Consider the following 17,266-nt stretch of genomic DNA (forward strand, 5'->3'; position numbering starts at 1 on the left):
GCTCAGGAGTAATTTGGAGAACCGTTTTCACTGAAAACAGTCTGACTCTGCATCAAGAAATGCCACTTGAATCTCTGTTACGCAAGGAGAAAGCTTTACATCAGTTCTATGTGGAGATGCCGGCGAGTTCTCTGGGCCTGAGCTCATCTCAGATGGTCTAGAAGAAAGTGGAAATGTGTGCTGTGGTCAGATGAGTCCATGTTTCAGCTTGTTAATGGACACCGAGTTGTCAGTCCCAAAGACGAAAGGGACCAACTAGACTTTCACCAGGGACAGGTGCAAAAGCAAACATCTGTGCTGGTATTGAGGTGCATCATTTCAAACGGTATGGGTAACTTGCATTATTGTGACGGTACCATTGACATGGAGGCATGTATTTGGATTGTACAGAGACATAAACTGCCATCAAGATGACATCTTTCCTGGGAAGCAAGACTATGCCAGGCCTCATTCTGCAGGTGCTACAACTGAGTGGTTTCTAGACACTCTGCACCATAGAAGGGATGTGCCTGCCTGTTTACTGCAGTCCAGATATGTCTCTTATGGAAAATGTATGACCCATCATGAAAAGGAGAATCAGGCAATGATTCAATTCAATTCAATTCAAATTTATTCGTATAGCGCTTTTCACAATACTTATTGTTTCAAAGCACCTTTACAGAATGTGCATTTCAGAAATGTACATAGAAAAAAATACAGTTAGTTAATCATGTAGTAATTTAGGGCATAACGTATCGCCGGCGTTGAGTCGTCTCTTCACAGGCGTCGAGTCGTCTCTTCACAGGCGTTTAGTCATCTTATCGCAGGTGTTGGGGCATCTGAGGTCTCCGTGAGAGGCTGGATACAAACCGGAGCTGACGAACGCTATTTACCTCGGGACTAGCGTCCCGAGATAACAGCAGAAAAGCAGATGGGAGATAATTAGCATAGCAGCTGTCGATCTGATTCAATAGTGGTATAAAAGGTAAGCATTATGTGAATGCTTGGCTAAAGAGATCCGTCTTTAATCTAGTTTTAAACTGGGACAGCGAGTCTGAGCCTCGAACAATATCAGGAAGGCTATTCCAGAGTTTAGGAGCTAAATGCGAGAACGCCCTCCCTCCTCTAGTGGACTTAGATATCCTAGAAATTACCAGAAGCCTAGAATTTAGTGATCTTAAAGAACGCGATGGATTGTAGGGCGATAGAAGGTCCATTAAATACACAGGAGCTAAACCATTTAGGGCTTTATAGGTCAGTAATAGTACTTTTGTAATTGATACGGAACTTAATAGGTAACCAGTGTAGAGATGATAAAATAGGTCTTATATGATCATATTTTCTTGACCTAGTAAGAACTCTAGCAGCTGCATTTTGCACTAACTGTAGCTTGTTTATTGAGGATGCAGGACAGCCAGCTAATAAAGCATTACAGTAATCTAGTCTCGAGGTCATGAATGCATGAACTAACTTTTCTGCATCAGAAACAGATAGCATGTTACGTAGCTTAGCAATGTTTCTAAGGTGGAAAAAGGCTGTTCTTGTAACATATGAAATATGATTTTCGAAAGACAAGTTGCGGTCTAGTATAACACCCAGGTCTTTTACTGTATTGGATAAAGTAACAGGACATCCTTCTAAATTAAAGTTGTATTGTACAAGGTTTTGTGGGTAGTTTTTTGGACCAATAAGTAATACCTCCGTTTTATCTGAATTTAATAGCAGGAAATTACACGTCATCCAGCATTTTATATATTTGAGACACTCTGTCAATTTAGATGAGTTAGTGTTTTCATCTGGTCGTGATGAAATATATAATTGAGTGTCATCAGCATAACAGTGGAAATTAATTCCATGTTTTCTTATAATATTACCAAGTGGCAGCATATATATTGAGAATAGCAGAGGGCCTAACACCGATCCTTGCGGCACTCCATAGTTTACTAGCGTTACCTTCGATTTTTCCCCATTTAAACAGACAAAATGATAACGGTCTGATAAATACGATCTAAACCAGCTTAATGCCTGTCCCTGAACTCCAGTGTAGTTTTGTAGTCGATCCAAGAGTATTTTATGATCTATAGTGTCGAACGCAGCGCTAAGATCAAGTAGAACTAGTATTGAGATACAGCCTTGGTCAGAAGCTAAAAGTAAATCATTTGTAATTTTAACTAGCGCAGTTTCTGTGCTATGATGCGGTCTGAATCCTGACTGAAATTTTTCATAGATATCATTTTCTTGCAAGGAAGAGCACAATTGAGCGGACACAACTTTTTCTAGTATTTTAGACATAAATGGAAGATTTGAAATGGGTCTGTAATTTGCTAGGTTATTTGGATCTAATTGTGGTTTCTTAATGAGAGGTTTTATTACTGCCAGTTTGAATATTTTTGGAACATGACCTAAAGATAAAGACGAGTTAATAATATTGAGAAGAGGCTCTTCCACTACAGGTAACACTTCTTTCAGTAGTTTAGTGGGTATTGGATCTAATAAACATGTTGTTGGTTTAGATGCAATGATAAGTTTATTTAGCTCTTCCTGTCCTATATTTGTAAAGCGGTGTAGTTGTTCTTGAGGGGCGATAATTGAGGCTGAATCATATGACACCATAAATTGGCGTAATATTCAGTTTTTTACAACAAGGTTCAATATGTTAACATTATGTAATAACATGATATAATGAACAGTTCTGTCATGTAGTGTGTTGTCGAGTGGCCTGGGAGAAGTTTAGGAAGACTAAGTACAATGAAGTGGTTTTCAAAATGCCAGTTGTGGTTTATTTTAGAAGCTGCATTTCACAAGGTGCAGTCCACAAAGTACAAAGAAAAAAGAACAAAGAAACAAAAAAACAAAACAAAAATGCACTTAACGCAACATATACTGTTGCTAAAAACAAAAGAAAAAATGCTGTGAGCAGCAAAACTGGCACTAAACAAAGCCTAGTGACGCATCCACAAAAATATCAGCATGTCTCTCCTTAGACATGTTCAAGTGTTTGCACAGTATACACAAGATGTAACAATCCTCGCCAGACATGCTCAAACAATGGTTTAAATATACAAGTTTCCCGCCAAACACTAGTGGGACGAACCATTGTCACGGAGTGGAACCTTTCCCCGTAACACTCATCACTGAATTCCACAGCAAAACATTGGAACCTAAATAAAATAACTAATGTTCAAGAACTCATTTCTGACATGCAATAATCATAATACAAACATGCATAACATACAACCACAAACTCAAACATTTAACACCTCATAGCACTCATGTCTACCAGAGACCACCTCCAAAACACTGGCTCAAACGGGTAAGATCTAACGAGCGCTATAATATGCAAACTTACACAATAAAGAAATAATTTAAAACAAACAATGGCTCTCTATTATCAGTCAAAACATTAACACGTTGAACACTTGATGTTGGTATTGTCCATATACATATACATTGTCAACATACAATACATAATAAACTATTCCTGCAAACAGCACACCAAGTAAATTCAAAATAGCACTAGGATGGCACTCTTGTGATGATGTCATTGACCTGGTTCATCATCACAAGTTTTACAGCATTTGTTCATTTAATGGTCATTTTTCTTTGCTTTACGATTTTTTTTTCCTGTGATCAAAGCTGAATTTTCAGCATCATTACTCCAGTCTTCAGTGTCACATGATCCTTCAGAAATCATTCAAATATGATGATTTGATGATGAAGAAACATCAATGTTAAAAACAGCTGCTGCTGCTGCTTTATTTATTTTGTACTGTTTTCTGGGGGGACCTTTTTTTCTAATAATAATTTCATTATTTATTTATGAAAAGAAAACATTTATTTGAAATAGAAAGATTTTGTAACGTTGTAAAGGTCTTTGTCACCTTTGTCGTCTTTGTCTTTGGACATTTAATAAGTCCTTGAATAAAATTAGTCATTTCTTTAAAATTAACCCCAAACTTTTGAAAACTACTGTATGGTGTACATGTACAAACCCAAATCAGAAAAAGTTGGGACATTTTGTAAAATGCAATAAAATCAAGAATCTGTGATTTGTTCATTTTTTTTAACCTTTTATTAGCTGAAAAAAGTACAAAGAAACGTTTTCCAATGTTTTCACTGACCAACATAATTGTATTTTGTAAATATGAACAAATTTTGATTTTGATGGCTGCAACACAGCCCAAAAAAGTTGGGACAGAGACCAAATAAAAGTGAAAAGATTATCCAAATTAGATTATCCAACTCTTTTGAAACAGTCTACATTAGCCGCGTTTCCACTGCCGGGCCAGGGCCGAGCCGTGCTTGCGCGTGCCAGGGCCAGTCGCATTTCCACTGTCACTTCCGGGGCTTGATCAGGGCTTACTCAGGGCCAATGGCCAGGATATCTGGCCCGTCGAATACCTTGGGCCAAAGCGGGCCAGCTCGGGCTAGAGGTGTGGGCAAGGTAAAAGGCGGAGTTTATCGGTGTTAGGGAAAGTTATGGTCTGCGGCAAAGCCGGCAAGATGCACATTTCACTTTTTTATATCGCCCAAAATAATCGCTGCTCAAAATGGAGAATCGCCTGTACTGGTCTGTCGAAGATACCAAAGCTCTTCTGAGCGTTTTGGCAGAAGAAAGGGTAAAATGTCAATTTGACGGCGTGTGAAGAAACGAGGACGTTATAAAATACATAGTTGCTGAATTTTCTAAGCTAAGCATTCAGCGAGCAACGCTTCAAGTTCGGGAAAAAATAAAAAAGTTGTGGGCGCAGTATTGTACAAGGTGATTAAAACGCATAATGGACAAAGCGGAGCTCAGAGAAGAAACTTTCCATGGTTCGACTTGATGGACGGTGTGCTGGGTCACCGTCCCTCTGTTAGTAGCGACTCGCGAGACAAGTCGGGACACTATTGCAGCCACGGCCGGTGAGTTAATATACATGCTATATTCCTAACTTAAAAAATAAATAAATTCATAATACCCACTGACATGGGTTGGGTTATATGACGTTTTATCCAGAAAGGCATGTTAGGGGCGGGGTTTAGAGCAGCGTTGCGGGGCTACTGGCCCGGCAGTGGAAACGCAAGCCCGGTGCTTAAGGCCTGAGGCCACTGGCTCGGCAAGGCTCGCTGTTAGCCCTGTCCCGGCCCTGGCTCGACGGTGGACACGCGGCTCATGTGCAGGTGAATTGGTAATAGTTGAGTGTATCATGTTTGGGTGTAAAAGTGCTTCTTAGTCTTTTTAAGCTAAGATGGGTCATGGCTCATCACTTTGTGACAAATATCATAAGAGAATTGTCAAACAATTAAAAAATCACATTTCTCAATGCAAGATTGCAAAGCATTTATGCCTTTCATCATCTTCCATACATATTATTGTCACAAGATTCAGGGAAATCCAGAGAAATCGCAGTCTGTGTTGGGTAAGGCAGTAGACCTCTGTTGAATGTGCGTGACCTTTGAGCCCTCAGATGGCATTGCACAAGATACCATCATGCTAATCCGTTAAATACAGACACGTGTGCTCAGGAGTCATTTGGAAAACCGTTTTCACTGAAAACAGTCTGACTCTGCATCAAGAAATGCCACTTGAATCTCTGTTACGCAAGGAGAAAGCTTTACATCAGTTCTATGTGGAGATGCCGGCGAGTTCTCTGGGCCTGAGCTCATCTCAGATGGTCTAGAAGAAAGTGGAAATGTGTGCTGTGGTCAGATGAGTCCATGTTTCAGCTTGTTAATGGACACCGAGTTGTCAGTCCCAAAGACGAAAGGGACCAACTAGACTTTCACCAGGGACAGGTGCAAAAGCAAACATCTGTGCTGGTATTGAGGTGCATCATTTCAAACGGTATGGGTAACTTGCATTATTGTGACGGTACCATTGACATGGAGGCATGTATTTGGATTGTACAGAGACATAAACTGCCATCAAGATGACATCTTTCCTGGGAAGCAAGACTATGCCAGGCCTCATTCTGCAGGTGCTACAACTGAGTGGTTTCTAGACACTCTGCACCATAGAAGGGATGTGCCTGCCTGTTTACTGCAATCCAGATATGTCTCTTATGGAAAATGTATGACCCATCATGAAAAGGAGAATCAGGCAATGATTCAATTCAATTCAATTCAAATTTATTCGTATAGCGCTTTTCACAATACTTATTGTTTCAAAGCACCTTTACAGAATGTGCATTTCAGAAATGTACATAGAAAAAAATACAGTTAGTTAATCATGTAGTAATTTAGGGCATAACGTATCGCCGGCGTTGAGTCGTCTCTTCACAGGCGTCGAGTCGTCTCTTCACAGGCGTTTAGTCATCTTATCGCAGGTGTTGGGGCATCTGAGGTCTCCGTGAGAGGCTGGATACAAACCGGAGCTGACGAACGCTATTTACCTCGGGACTAGCGTCCCGAGATAACAGCAGAAAAGCAGATGGGAGATAATTAGCATAGCAGCTGTCGATCTGATTCAATAGTGGTATAAAAGGTAAGCATTATGTGAAAGCTTGGCTAAAGAGATCCGTCTTTAATCTAGTTTTAAACTGGGACAGCGAGTCTGAGCCTCGAACAATATCAGGAAGGCTATTCCAGAGTTTAGGAGCTAAATGCTAGAACGCCCTCCCTCCTCTAGTGGACTTAGATATCCTAGAAATTACCAGAAGCCTAGAATTTAGTGATCTTAAAGAACGCGATGGATTGTAGGGCGATAGAAGGTCCATTAAATACACAGGAGCTAAACCATTTAGGGCTTTATAGGTCAGTAATAGTACTTTTGTAATTGATACGGAACTTAATAGGTAACCAGTGTAGAGATGATAAAATAGGTCTTATATGATCATATTTTCTTGACCTAGTAAGAACTCTAGCAGCTGCATTTTGCACTAACTGTAGCTTGTTTATTGAGGATGCAGGACAGCCAGCTAATAAAGCATTACAGTAATCTAGTCTCGAGGTCATGAATGCATGAACTAACTTTTCTGCATCAGAAACAGATAGCATGTTACGTAGCTTAGCAATGTTTCTAAGGTGGAAAAAGGCTGTTCTTGTAACATATAAAATATGATTTTCGAAAGACAAGTTGCGGTCTAGTATAACACCCAGGTCTTTTACTGTATTGGATAAAGTAACAGGACATCCTTCTAAATTAAAGTTGTATTGTACAAGGTTTTGTGGGTAGTTTTTTGGACCAATAAGTAATACCTCCGTTTTATCTGAATTTAATAGCAGGAAATTACACGTCATCCAGCATTTTATATATTTGAGACACTCTGTCAATTTAGATGAGTTAGTGTTTTCATCTGGTCATGAGGAAATATATAATTGAGTGTCATCAGCATAACAGTGGAAATTAATTCCATGTTTTCTTATAATATTACCAAGTGGCAGCATATATATTGAGAATAGCAGAGGGCCTAACACCGATCCTTGCGGCACTCCATAGTTTACTAGCGTTACCTTCGATTTTTCCCCATTTAAACAGACAAAATGATAACGGTCTGATAAATACGATCTAAACCAGCTTAATGCCTGTCCCTGAACTCCAGTGTAGTTTTGTAGTCGATCCAAGAGTATTTTATGATCTATAGTGTCGAACGCAGCGCTAAGATCAAGTAGAACTAGTATTGAGATACAGCCTTGGTCAGAAGCTAAAAGTAAATCATTTGTAATTTTAACTAGCGCAGTTTCTGTGCTATGATGCGGTCTGAATCCTGACTGAAATTTTTCATAGATATCATTTTCTTGCAAGGAAGAGCACAATTGAGCGGACACAACTTTTTCTAGTATTTTAGACATAAATGGAAGATTTGAAATGGGTCTGTAATTTGCTAGGTTATTTGGATCTAATTGTGGTTTCTTAATGAGAGGTTTTATTACTGCCAGTTTGAATATTTTTGGAACATGACCTAAAGATAAAGACGAGTTAATAATATTGAGAAGAGGCTCTTCCACTACAGGTAACACTTCTTTCAGTAGTTTAGTGGGTATTGGATCTAATAAACATGTTGTTGGTTTAGATGCAATGATAAGTTTATTTAGCTCTTCCTGTCCTATATTTGTAAAGCGGTGTAGTTGTTCTTGAGGGGCGATAATTGAGGCTGAATCATATGACACCATAAAAGATTGTACATTTACAATTGTGTTTTTGATGCTTTCTATTTTCTCATTGAAGAAATTCATAAAGTCATTACTACTATACTGTAACGGAACATTTTGCTCTGGTGATGTCTGTTTATTTGTTAATCTAGCTACGGCGTTGAATAAAAACCTTGGATTATTTTGGTTATTTTCTATTAGTTTGCGGAGATGCTCAGCCCTGGCTGCTTTTAGAGCCTTTTTATAACGTGACATACTGTCTTTCCACGCGATTCTAAAGACCTCTAAATTAGTTTGTTTCCATTTACGCTCTAAGTTACGAGTTTCTCTCTTGATAACATGCGTAGCACTGTTGTACCATGGTGCTTTAGTTGTCTCTCTAACCTTTTTTAATCTAATTGGTGCAACAATTTCTAGTGTACTAGAGAAAATGGTGCTCAAACTGCTAGTCATTTCCTCTAGTTCATCTGTTTGTTTGGGTTCACTGCGCAGCTGAGATAGATCAGGTAAGCTATTTGAGAATCTATCTATAGTGGTTGGAAGGATTGTTCTGCCTGGTCGATAACGTGACGCAACATGACAAATTTCAGAAGTACGTATTATGCAAGTTATCATGTAATGATCAGTGACATCATCACTTTGCGGTACAATATCTATATCGTTTGGGTTGGTTCCATATCTAGTGTCAAATCTAGTGTATGATTTAGACGATGAGTGGGACCACTGACGTTTTGCTTGACCCCAAAGGAGTTTAATAAATCTGTAAACGCAGCCCCTAACGCATCATTTGTGTTATCAACGTGTATGTTAAAATCTCCAACAATTATTGCTTTATCGGCATTGACCAATAGATCTGAGAGAAAGTCTGCAAACTCTTTTAGGAAATCAGCATAGGGCCCTGGAGGTCTATATACAGTAGCCAAGGCTAGAGATAATAGGGATTTCTTTCTTACATCTAAGAGCGTAACATTTAGCACAAGTACTTCAAACGAATTAAACCTGTGACCTGTTTTCTGAGTAACATTTAGAATATCTCTATAGATTGTTGCAACACCGCCGCCACGACCGATCAGACGGGGCTCATGCTTATAACACTATCCTGGTGGAGTAGACTCATTTAGACCGAAATAATCATTTGGTTTAAGCCAGGTTTCAGTAAGGCAAAATACATCAAAACTATTATCTGTGACCATTTCGTTTACAATAACCGCCTTAGGTGTGAGTGATCTAATGTTTAGAAGACCTAGCTTTAGAAATTGTTTTTGTTCACTGATATTGAGAATTTCTGGTTTAATTACAATAAGATTTTTCCTAGATCCTACAGTAGATTTATTGTTTGGCCTCACTAAACGAGGAATAGACACAGTTTCTATATAATGTTCTACACTACTTATATCAATTAAGTTGGGACAGCAAAAACTGTGATTTGGACTTTGACTTACTAGTCATGATGACCACAGACTGTTGAGCGGCTTTCTTGTATCAGACCAGATTGGGCAAATATTCCACCAGCAAAACTCCAACAATTAGTATCCTCAACTCCCAAATGATTAAAACGTGTAATTAAAAGGAAAGGTGAAGTGACACAGTGGTAAACATGTCTCTGTCCCAACTTTTTTGGGGTGTGTTCCAGCCATCAAAATCAAAATTTGATCATAATTACAAAATACAATTATGTTGGTCAGTGAAAACATTGGAAAACTTTGCTTTGTACTTTAAAAAAAAAGGTTAAAAAGAATGAACAAATAACAGATTCTTGATTTTATTGCATTTTACAAAATGTCCCAACATTTTCTGATTTGGGGTTGTACTTGATGTGACATTTTTTTGACAAGATTGAAATTATGCATAGTTCTTGTTATTTGTAGAATATAATTACAGTAATGTGATGTGTGTAAGAAACTCTTTGAAATAAAATGTTACCACATTAACTTTATAGATTTGTAAATGCTGTAAAAACTATTGTTCATAGTACATGCTACATAGTTCATTAAAAAATAATAATAAACCGTACCCTTATTGTAAAGTGTGAAGAAATTGTTAAGTGTAACTCAGTTTGACTTCGGGGTTAATTAGAGCATTCTGGGAAATAATAGTTATATTTCAAAACATTCCATTTCTGGAAATATTTATGTATGTTATGTGTATGATTAATTGTTCATGAGTAATTCAAACTGAAAAATATTTTATTTTAATATATTATTTTAAAAATACAGTTAAAAGCAATGTTATTTCTACTCCTTTAAAGTGAAATTCTGCATCCTGTTTGCTATCATATACTGGAGATGTAACTTTTTTTTTTATTATTATTATCTTTTTGCTTCAAAATATCCAGGTGAAACATAATAAACAAGAGGCTCTACAGCCAGTCTTCACCGACCAGATGTTCATACGCTCAATGCAAAGGGTGAGTATTACAACCACAGCAAGTTTCCAAAGTTTTGGTCATTTCATTGATTTTGTGATGGACTGTTTCTGTTTTATAGAGTTCCACAAGAAGTTCATACAGAGAAAATTTCAAAGTAAGAATGAAGTGACAGTAATAATTAATAACATATGCAAACATCGGCTCAGCTCAGCCTTTCTTACATCATAATCTGTATTTTTTATATGCAGCGTTCGAGTATCAGATCAAGTGGGCGGTTTTTTTACGGCAAAGTGTCTTACCCCGGCAACAACCTTGCTGTTATCATCAACAAGGTGATTGTATGCTTCTTTCAACATATACTACTAATTAGAGGATTGGACACATATACTCATTCTTGATCATTAATAATTTAGAAGCATTTAGAACCTTTTGATCATAAGAAACATGTCCAAATGTTTGACAGGATGGTCAACCATTTTCATTCTTCTCCCCTTCTTCTCTCCAGAAACTACTTGCTCTCCAAACCCGTGAAGAGGAGTTTGTTGTTTATGAGCCGCATTACTACGCAGATGAAGGACAAGCTATGGACAATGCCGAACTGGATGCACTCTCTATTCCAGAGAATGACTTTCATCCAGAGATGCTTATCAATCTGGACAACAGGTTCAGTGAACTAGCAACAATTTCCAGACCTGACCTGATGCAAAGGTAACAGTTATCTCAAGTGGTGTAGCAGATTTTTTGAAAAGGAGATATATTGAACAAAAACATGAAAATAAAAAATATTGATACAGAATATTGGAAGATCAGGGATGCTGGGTCAAACATTCAGGACAAATGGAACGAGGGTCTTCAAAGATTTTTCTACTTTTTAATAGTGTTAAAGTTTTAGGTAAGCTCAGGTTTTTGGTTTTGGGTCAGTGTGCTCAGGTTTTGGGTTTTGGGTCAGTGTCCTCAGGTTTTTGGTTTTGGGTCAGTGTAAATAAATGTTTTATTGTGACTCTCAGCGCCACGTCTTCTTTTCTGTCGGCTGCAGATGAAAATATATAATTCAGAAAGAAATATTATGTTCCCTTTCGTAGTCACTCCGAGTTACGCCGGATGACGACGATTGGGGGTTTCGCTTAGAACACATATCGACTTCGAGTATTACAAAACGAGCCAATGGCGATGAAATGCCATGGGTCTGCGGAATTTGCATAGCGTATCTCCGCCCCACCGCGTGGGTATAAAATGAGAGACGCCGGCAAAGGCAGATCATGTTTTTGCTTCGGAGCCAAGATTATTTCTTCACTCCACAGTCATCTCTGACTTCGCTCTACGAGACGAGCTTCTCTCTCCGCTGTTGGTGTGACGGCGATCTGCAGCGAGCTCACAGTGCCTGCTGATCTGTGCAGTGATCTGCCAGTGTGTGTGTGTCTCCCTGTGCGCTTCAACATCGCGGAGTTTTTTCTCCTTTCATAAAAGACGGCTCGCCCATGCATTTCTGGTTGCAGCGGACTGGTATCGGACTCTGATGGGCAAGAGCGCTGTCTAGTTTGTTTGGGCTTTGATCATGCTTGAACATGTGAACATTGTGAACTCACAAGAGTGAGAGTCCCCTCATCCACCACCCGATCTTCAGCTGGTGGCCAGGGTGACCTGAGGGTGTTGGTCTGGAACAAGGCACCGACTCTGTGTCCACACCCCAGCCCCCCCTCTTTAATGACGGTGCCCGCTAGCGAACTGATGATTCCACGAGTCTACCCTCGGGTGGCCCATGTGTTTTCATTTGAAGCTACAGAGGATGATGCTGTGTCTGTAGCAGCATCACTAGGTGGGCTTGATTCTTTTGGAAATGACGACTCGTCACAGCTGCCACCCTCTGCTGTGCATACGGCTGTGCCTGAGTCTGATCCTGAGATGACGGCCATGCTTTCCCGGGACGATTGTTTTTTGGGTGAGGCCGCCAATGCGTCCACGGCAAACCCCAATATCGTTTGTCCTGGACGTGCATGATGAGATCACGGGTCCTCTCGTTGGTCTCATCCGCCTTTCCTCCCCTCAGGGGCCGCTGCCCATGGGTACACTGGGGTTCCCCAGGTGGAACGCTCTGTTGCCATGCCACTGTGTCCTCAGAGTGCTTCCCAGCGCAATTCTAAGGACCCGTCCAAAGCCTGTAGTTCTTTTCGTCTAAACTAATCTGTGGCGAAATCCTATAGTGCCTCAGGACAGGCAGCTGCCTCACTTCATCCCATGACCGTTCTGCTGGTCTACCTGACCCAGATGCTCATGAACATGCAGGAGGGCGGGACTGACCCGGGGCTCTTCAGTGAGCTGCGCGCTGCCACTGACCTTGCTCTCCGAGCAACGAAAGTGGCTGGCTCTCGGAGTCAGGTGATGTTCACCAGTCTGGGCCTGACCGGTCTGATGTGAACGATGTCGGGCGGACCCGTCTGCTCGACACCCATCACCCAGGTCGGCCTCTTCGGCGGTGCGGTTGAGGGCTTTACCCAACAGCTCTCAACCGGCCATGAGCAGACTGACGTTGATTCTGTCCCGACGGCCCCGCCGTCCGCTCAGATCCCTTGGTCTGCCCACCGCCGAAGGCGCCCTCCCGGGCTCCCACCCCGCCCGTTCAAAACGGGCCGGCTCTGGAAGCCGCAGGCGGACGCCACAGCCCTCTCCAGTCCCGCCCCCCTGCTTACGCCAGGTTAAGCGGCGCTCTTGAGACGGGATCCTCAGAGATGGGACTCAGTTCTTTCCAGGAGTTGATAGCAGGACCACTCCTTTCCCCGGTGGAGGCCGGGGAAGAATACATTTTCTCCAAAGAACTGACTCTCCCGTCTCTGAGCACACAGAACCGGACGACAGTGCAGGACGCCCCCAGGCCTCGCCGCTATCATCCCTCTCTGTCACAGAGTTCTCGGACCGCAGTGTGCGCCGCCCCCGGGCCTCACCACTCCCGTCCCCCTCTGTCCGAGAGGGTGTGGACGACAGTGCGTGCCGTCTCCGGACCTCACCACTCTCGTCCCCCTCTGTCGCCAGACCCCTGGCAGAGCAGACCCCCGTGGAACGCTGGTCCTTCCCTGGTCTCCTCTGTCAGGACGCGGAGCATGACCGCGCCCCCGCACCAGGCCGCTATGCCACCCACGCCTCGGCCGGTCACTCCGCTTCGCTGCCCCTCCGGGGGGACATCTGTGGTTCACATGACCCCGGCGGTTCAGTTCTGGGAGCTTGGTTAGAGCTTCCCAGCCTGTCCCGCTGGGTCGCCCGAACTATCAGGCTCGGCTATGCGATTCAGTTCGCACGGTCTCCTCCCCGCTTCAGGGGAGTCCGCTCCACTTTGGTCGGTGGCTATGCCCATATCATGAGAGCGGAGGTTGCTACCCTACTGGCGAAGGGTGCGATTGAGACTGTCCCTCCAGCCGAAATGAGGTCCGGGCTTACAGCCCCTACCTCATTGTCCCGGAGAAGTCTGGTGGGTTACGGCCAATCCTGGACCTACGCATCTGAACCGCTCCCTTCACAGGCTGCCGTTCAAGATGCTCCTGGCCAAATTCATTTCTGCATGTGTGCGGCCACAGGATTGGTTTGCAGCGATCGACCTGAAGGACGCCTACTTTTATGTCTCCGTTCTCCTTCGACTCAGACCATACCTACGGTTTGCTACACCTTTGCTGTCAGGGCGCGTGCATATCAGTACGCTGTTCTCCCATTCGGGCTAGCCCTGCCTCCTCACGCCTTCACAAGGTTGTTGAGGCAGCCCTTGTTCCTCCATGGGAACACGGGGTTCGCATCCTGAACTATCTCGGTGACTGGCTGTCTTAAGCTCACTCCTGAGACCAGGTTTGCGAATACAGGGACCCAGTACTCCGGCACCTAGCTCATCTGGGCCTTCGGGTCAACTGGGAAAGGAGTAACTTTGCCCCGTGCAGAGGAGCTCGTTTCTCGGTATGGACTTGGTCGCCTTCTCCACTCAGCCATTGCTGACTTGCCTGAGACTATAAAGCACAAGAGTGCGGTTCCACTGAAGTTTTTTCAGAGGCTTCTGGGGCATATGGCATCTGCAGCCGTGGTACGCCGCTCAGATTGCTTCATATGAGACCGCTTCAGCTTTGGCTTCGCGACTGAGTCCCGAGGTGGGCATGGCAACAAGGCACCCTCCAAGTACCAGTTACTCCGACCTGCCGTCAGTACTCACCCCGTGGTCGAACCTCAGTTTTCTACGGGGAAGACCCCAGGATATGTTCGATCAGTGTCGTGCTTTCCTTTCTGCAAGATGGGTGGAGCGAAGGCTGTCTCCCTCCACCCTGAAGGTGTATGTGGCCGAAATATTGCCGCATATCAAGAAGCAGTTGAAGTTAAGTCTCTGGGGAAGCATGACCTGATCGTCAGGTTCCTGAGAGGAGCGAGGAGACCGAATCCTCCTCGCCCTCCTCTCGTTCCCTCTTGGGACCTCTCAGTGGTGTTAAATGCCCTGCAGAGGGCTCCCTTTTAGCCTCTGAAATCAGTTGAGCTTAAGTTCCTGTCAATGAAGACAGCGCTCCTGGTTGCATTGGCCTCCATCAAGAGGGTAGGGGACCTGCACGCATTCTCCATTGACGAAACGTGCCTGGAATTCGGGCCGGGTCACTCTCACGTGATCCTGAGACCCCGGCCTGGGTATGTGCCCAAGGTTTCCACCACTCCCTTCCGGGACCAGGTGGTGAACCTGCAAGCGCTGCCCCTGGAGGAGGCAGACCCAGCCTTGGCACTGCTCTGTCCAGTACGCGCTCTCCGCGCTTACGTAGACAGAACGCAGTGTTTCAGGACCTCAGACCAGCTCTTTGTCTGTTATGGTGGGAGACTGAAGGGAAAGGCTCTCTCAAAGCAGAGGTTGTCCCACTGGATAGTGGACGCCATTGCTTTGGCTTACCAACAGCAAGGCCGACCGTGCCCCCTTGGGGTGACAGCCCACTCCACCCGGAGTGTGGCTTCCTCTTGGGCTCTAGCGCATGGCGCCTCGCTGGCAGACATCTGTAGAGCTGCAGGCTGGGTGACACCCAACACATTCGCGCTCAGGTGTCTTTGCTTGCTCGCCACTCCACTCCACAGACTGGATACGTGCGATAATTCCTCAGGTGAGCCTCCTCTCTGAAGCCCTGAGTTCCTCCAGCACTGTTGACGCTGGCGCCAGTGTCTATTGCCTGTGCGCCGGCTAGGTGCCTCCGTGTGCATGGTTCCTCCCCTGAGTAACCCCCACATGTGTATTTCCACTGTAAGCCTCCTTGAGCATGTGTCTTTCCCTCGGCAAGCCACCTTGCCTCTCCTGGGGTTGAAAGTTGCCACCCCACGGGCTGGTCACGCCAGCGTTCCTCCATATGTAGCCCTCCGGCCATATGTGTATCCTTAAGTCCTCCCTACGGGTAGGCATGATGCGGCATATTTCCTCTGAGATATGCTTCCCAGTGTACCTTGGTATTCCTGTGTTAAGTAGGACTCCTTCGTCCGTGCCAGTATCACGACAGGGGGATCAGACTTTCGCAGGGCACTGGAAGACAGCTGTGAAGGTGGCGTGATTTCACAGGGACCCCCATTCGTCGTCATCCGACGTAACTCGGAGTGACTACGAAAGGGAACGTCTCGGTTACGTATGTAACCCTCGTTCCCTGAGTTACGTCTCCCTGCCACTTCCGCTGTACCGCTGGGTAGACGCCTGAGTTCAGTCTCGGCTCCTCAGCGAAGACATGATCTGCCTTTGCCGGCATCTCTCCTTTTATACCCACGCGGTGGGGCGGAGATACGCTATGCAAATTCCGCAGACCCATGGCATTTCATCGCCATTGGCTCGTTTTGTAATACTCGAAGTCGATAGGTGTTCTAAGCGAAACCCCCATTCGTCGCCATCCGACATAACGTCTCCGTTCCCTACTCAGGGAACGAGGGTTACATAAGTAACCGAGACGTTCTGAAATGTTATGATAAAGTTGAAGCTGTTTTTGAATGTTGTACATTCTATGTTTAATTTTTAAAACTTTTAAAATACATTTGAATGGAGTCTGTACGTTAAATGTGTTTAAATAATTGCAGACATTAACATAAAAATAAAAAGTTTCAGTAATGCTTTTATCTGAAAAAAATTCTAAAAATGCATGGGCGGGTGGTGATAATGCAGTTTTTGTTGCTGATAAGCATGTTGGAAGAGAATATCTACTGTGACCGTGTTATGCAAAAACCTGTGACATATCTGGGTCTGTTGTTCCCTTGAGTGCAATATTTGTCAGCTAGAAAACAAGCGCTTCTGGTTTAGGTGTTTCTTTTTATTTTATTTTGAGACATTGTTGTAAAAATGTTTAACTGTGACAATTTTATTTCTATGTACATTGACATATACGGACAATAAACACTTAATAAAACTCAGTATTTAATCTAGTAAAAGCAGAATGAACGGTTTCATTCTTTGGGAACTGCAAAAGTTATGTTTTATTTTGACAAGTCCCTTGACCTGTTCAACCTGTTTTTCAACCTATTTATTCCCAACATGCAGCACTTTTATTTGCCATACAGTCACCGCTTCATATTTGCACGTCTTATCGCTGTGAAAAAAAAACCTGCTGGATATACAGTGCTGGGAAAAGTGTTTTTCTCTGAATTTCTGTTTGTTTTGTTTTTTATGTCATAACATCTTCAATTAAAACCTATGAAATGGTCACACTTTATATTAGGTATTTTAAATTACCATGTACAGTACATGGAAATAAATAATTGTTCAGTTCAAAGTACTTATTGATTTATTGTATTGCAGAACACTTGTGCTGCTATTGAGGTGGGATACGGGTAAGGTTAGGGACAGGTTTGTTGATATGGGTAGATTAAGGGGCGGGT

General features: G+C 43.2%; 1 protein-coding gene across 1 annotated transcript in view; it reads left to right on the top strand.

Annotated features, from left to right (window-relative positions):
- cdh26.2 (cadherin 26, tandem duplicate 2) overlaps window positions 1–16,819 on the top strand; it is a 35,475-nt gene extending 18,656 nt beyond the window's left edge. Inside the window, exons 17-21 of the mRNA XM_077204610.1 lie at window positions 10,388–10,459; window positions 10,539–10,574; window positions 10,669–10,752; window positions 10,926–11,580; window positions 16,204–16,819. Coding sequence (XP_077060725.1) covers window positions 10,388–10,459; window positions 10,539–10,574; window positions 10,669–10,752; window positions 10,926–11,132 — 399 coding nt within the window. The 3' untranslated portion in view covers window positions 11,133–11,580; window positions 16,204–16,819. The remainder of the gene's footprint in view (window positions 1–10,387; window positions 10,460–10,538; window positions 10,575–10,668; window positions 10,753–10,925; window positions 11,581–16,203) is intronic.
- The last annotated feature ends 447 nt before the right edge of the window (window positions 16,820–17,266 follow it).

The sequence above is a fragment of the Siphateles boraxobius genome, unplaced genomic scaffold (genome assembly GCF_051911475.1).
Source record: "Siphateles boraxobius isolate OS27281-9 unplaced genomic scaffold, OSU_SipBor_1 50, whole genome shotgun sequence".
NCBI lineage: Eukaryota > Metazoa > Chordata > Actinopteri > Cypriniformes > Leuciscidae > Siphateles > Siphateles boraxobius.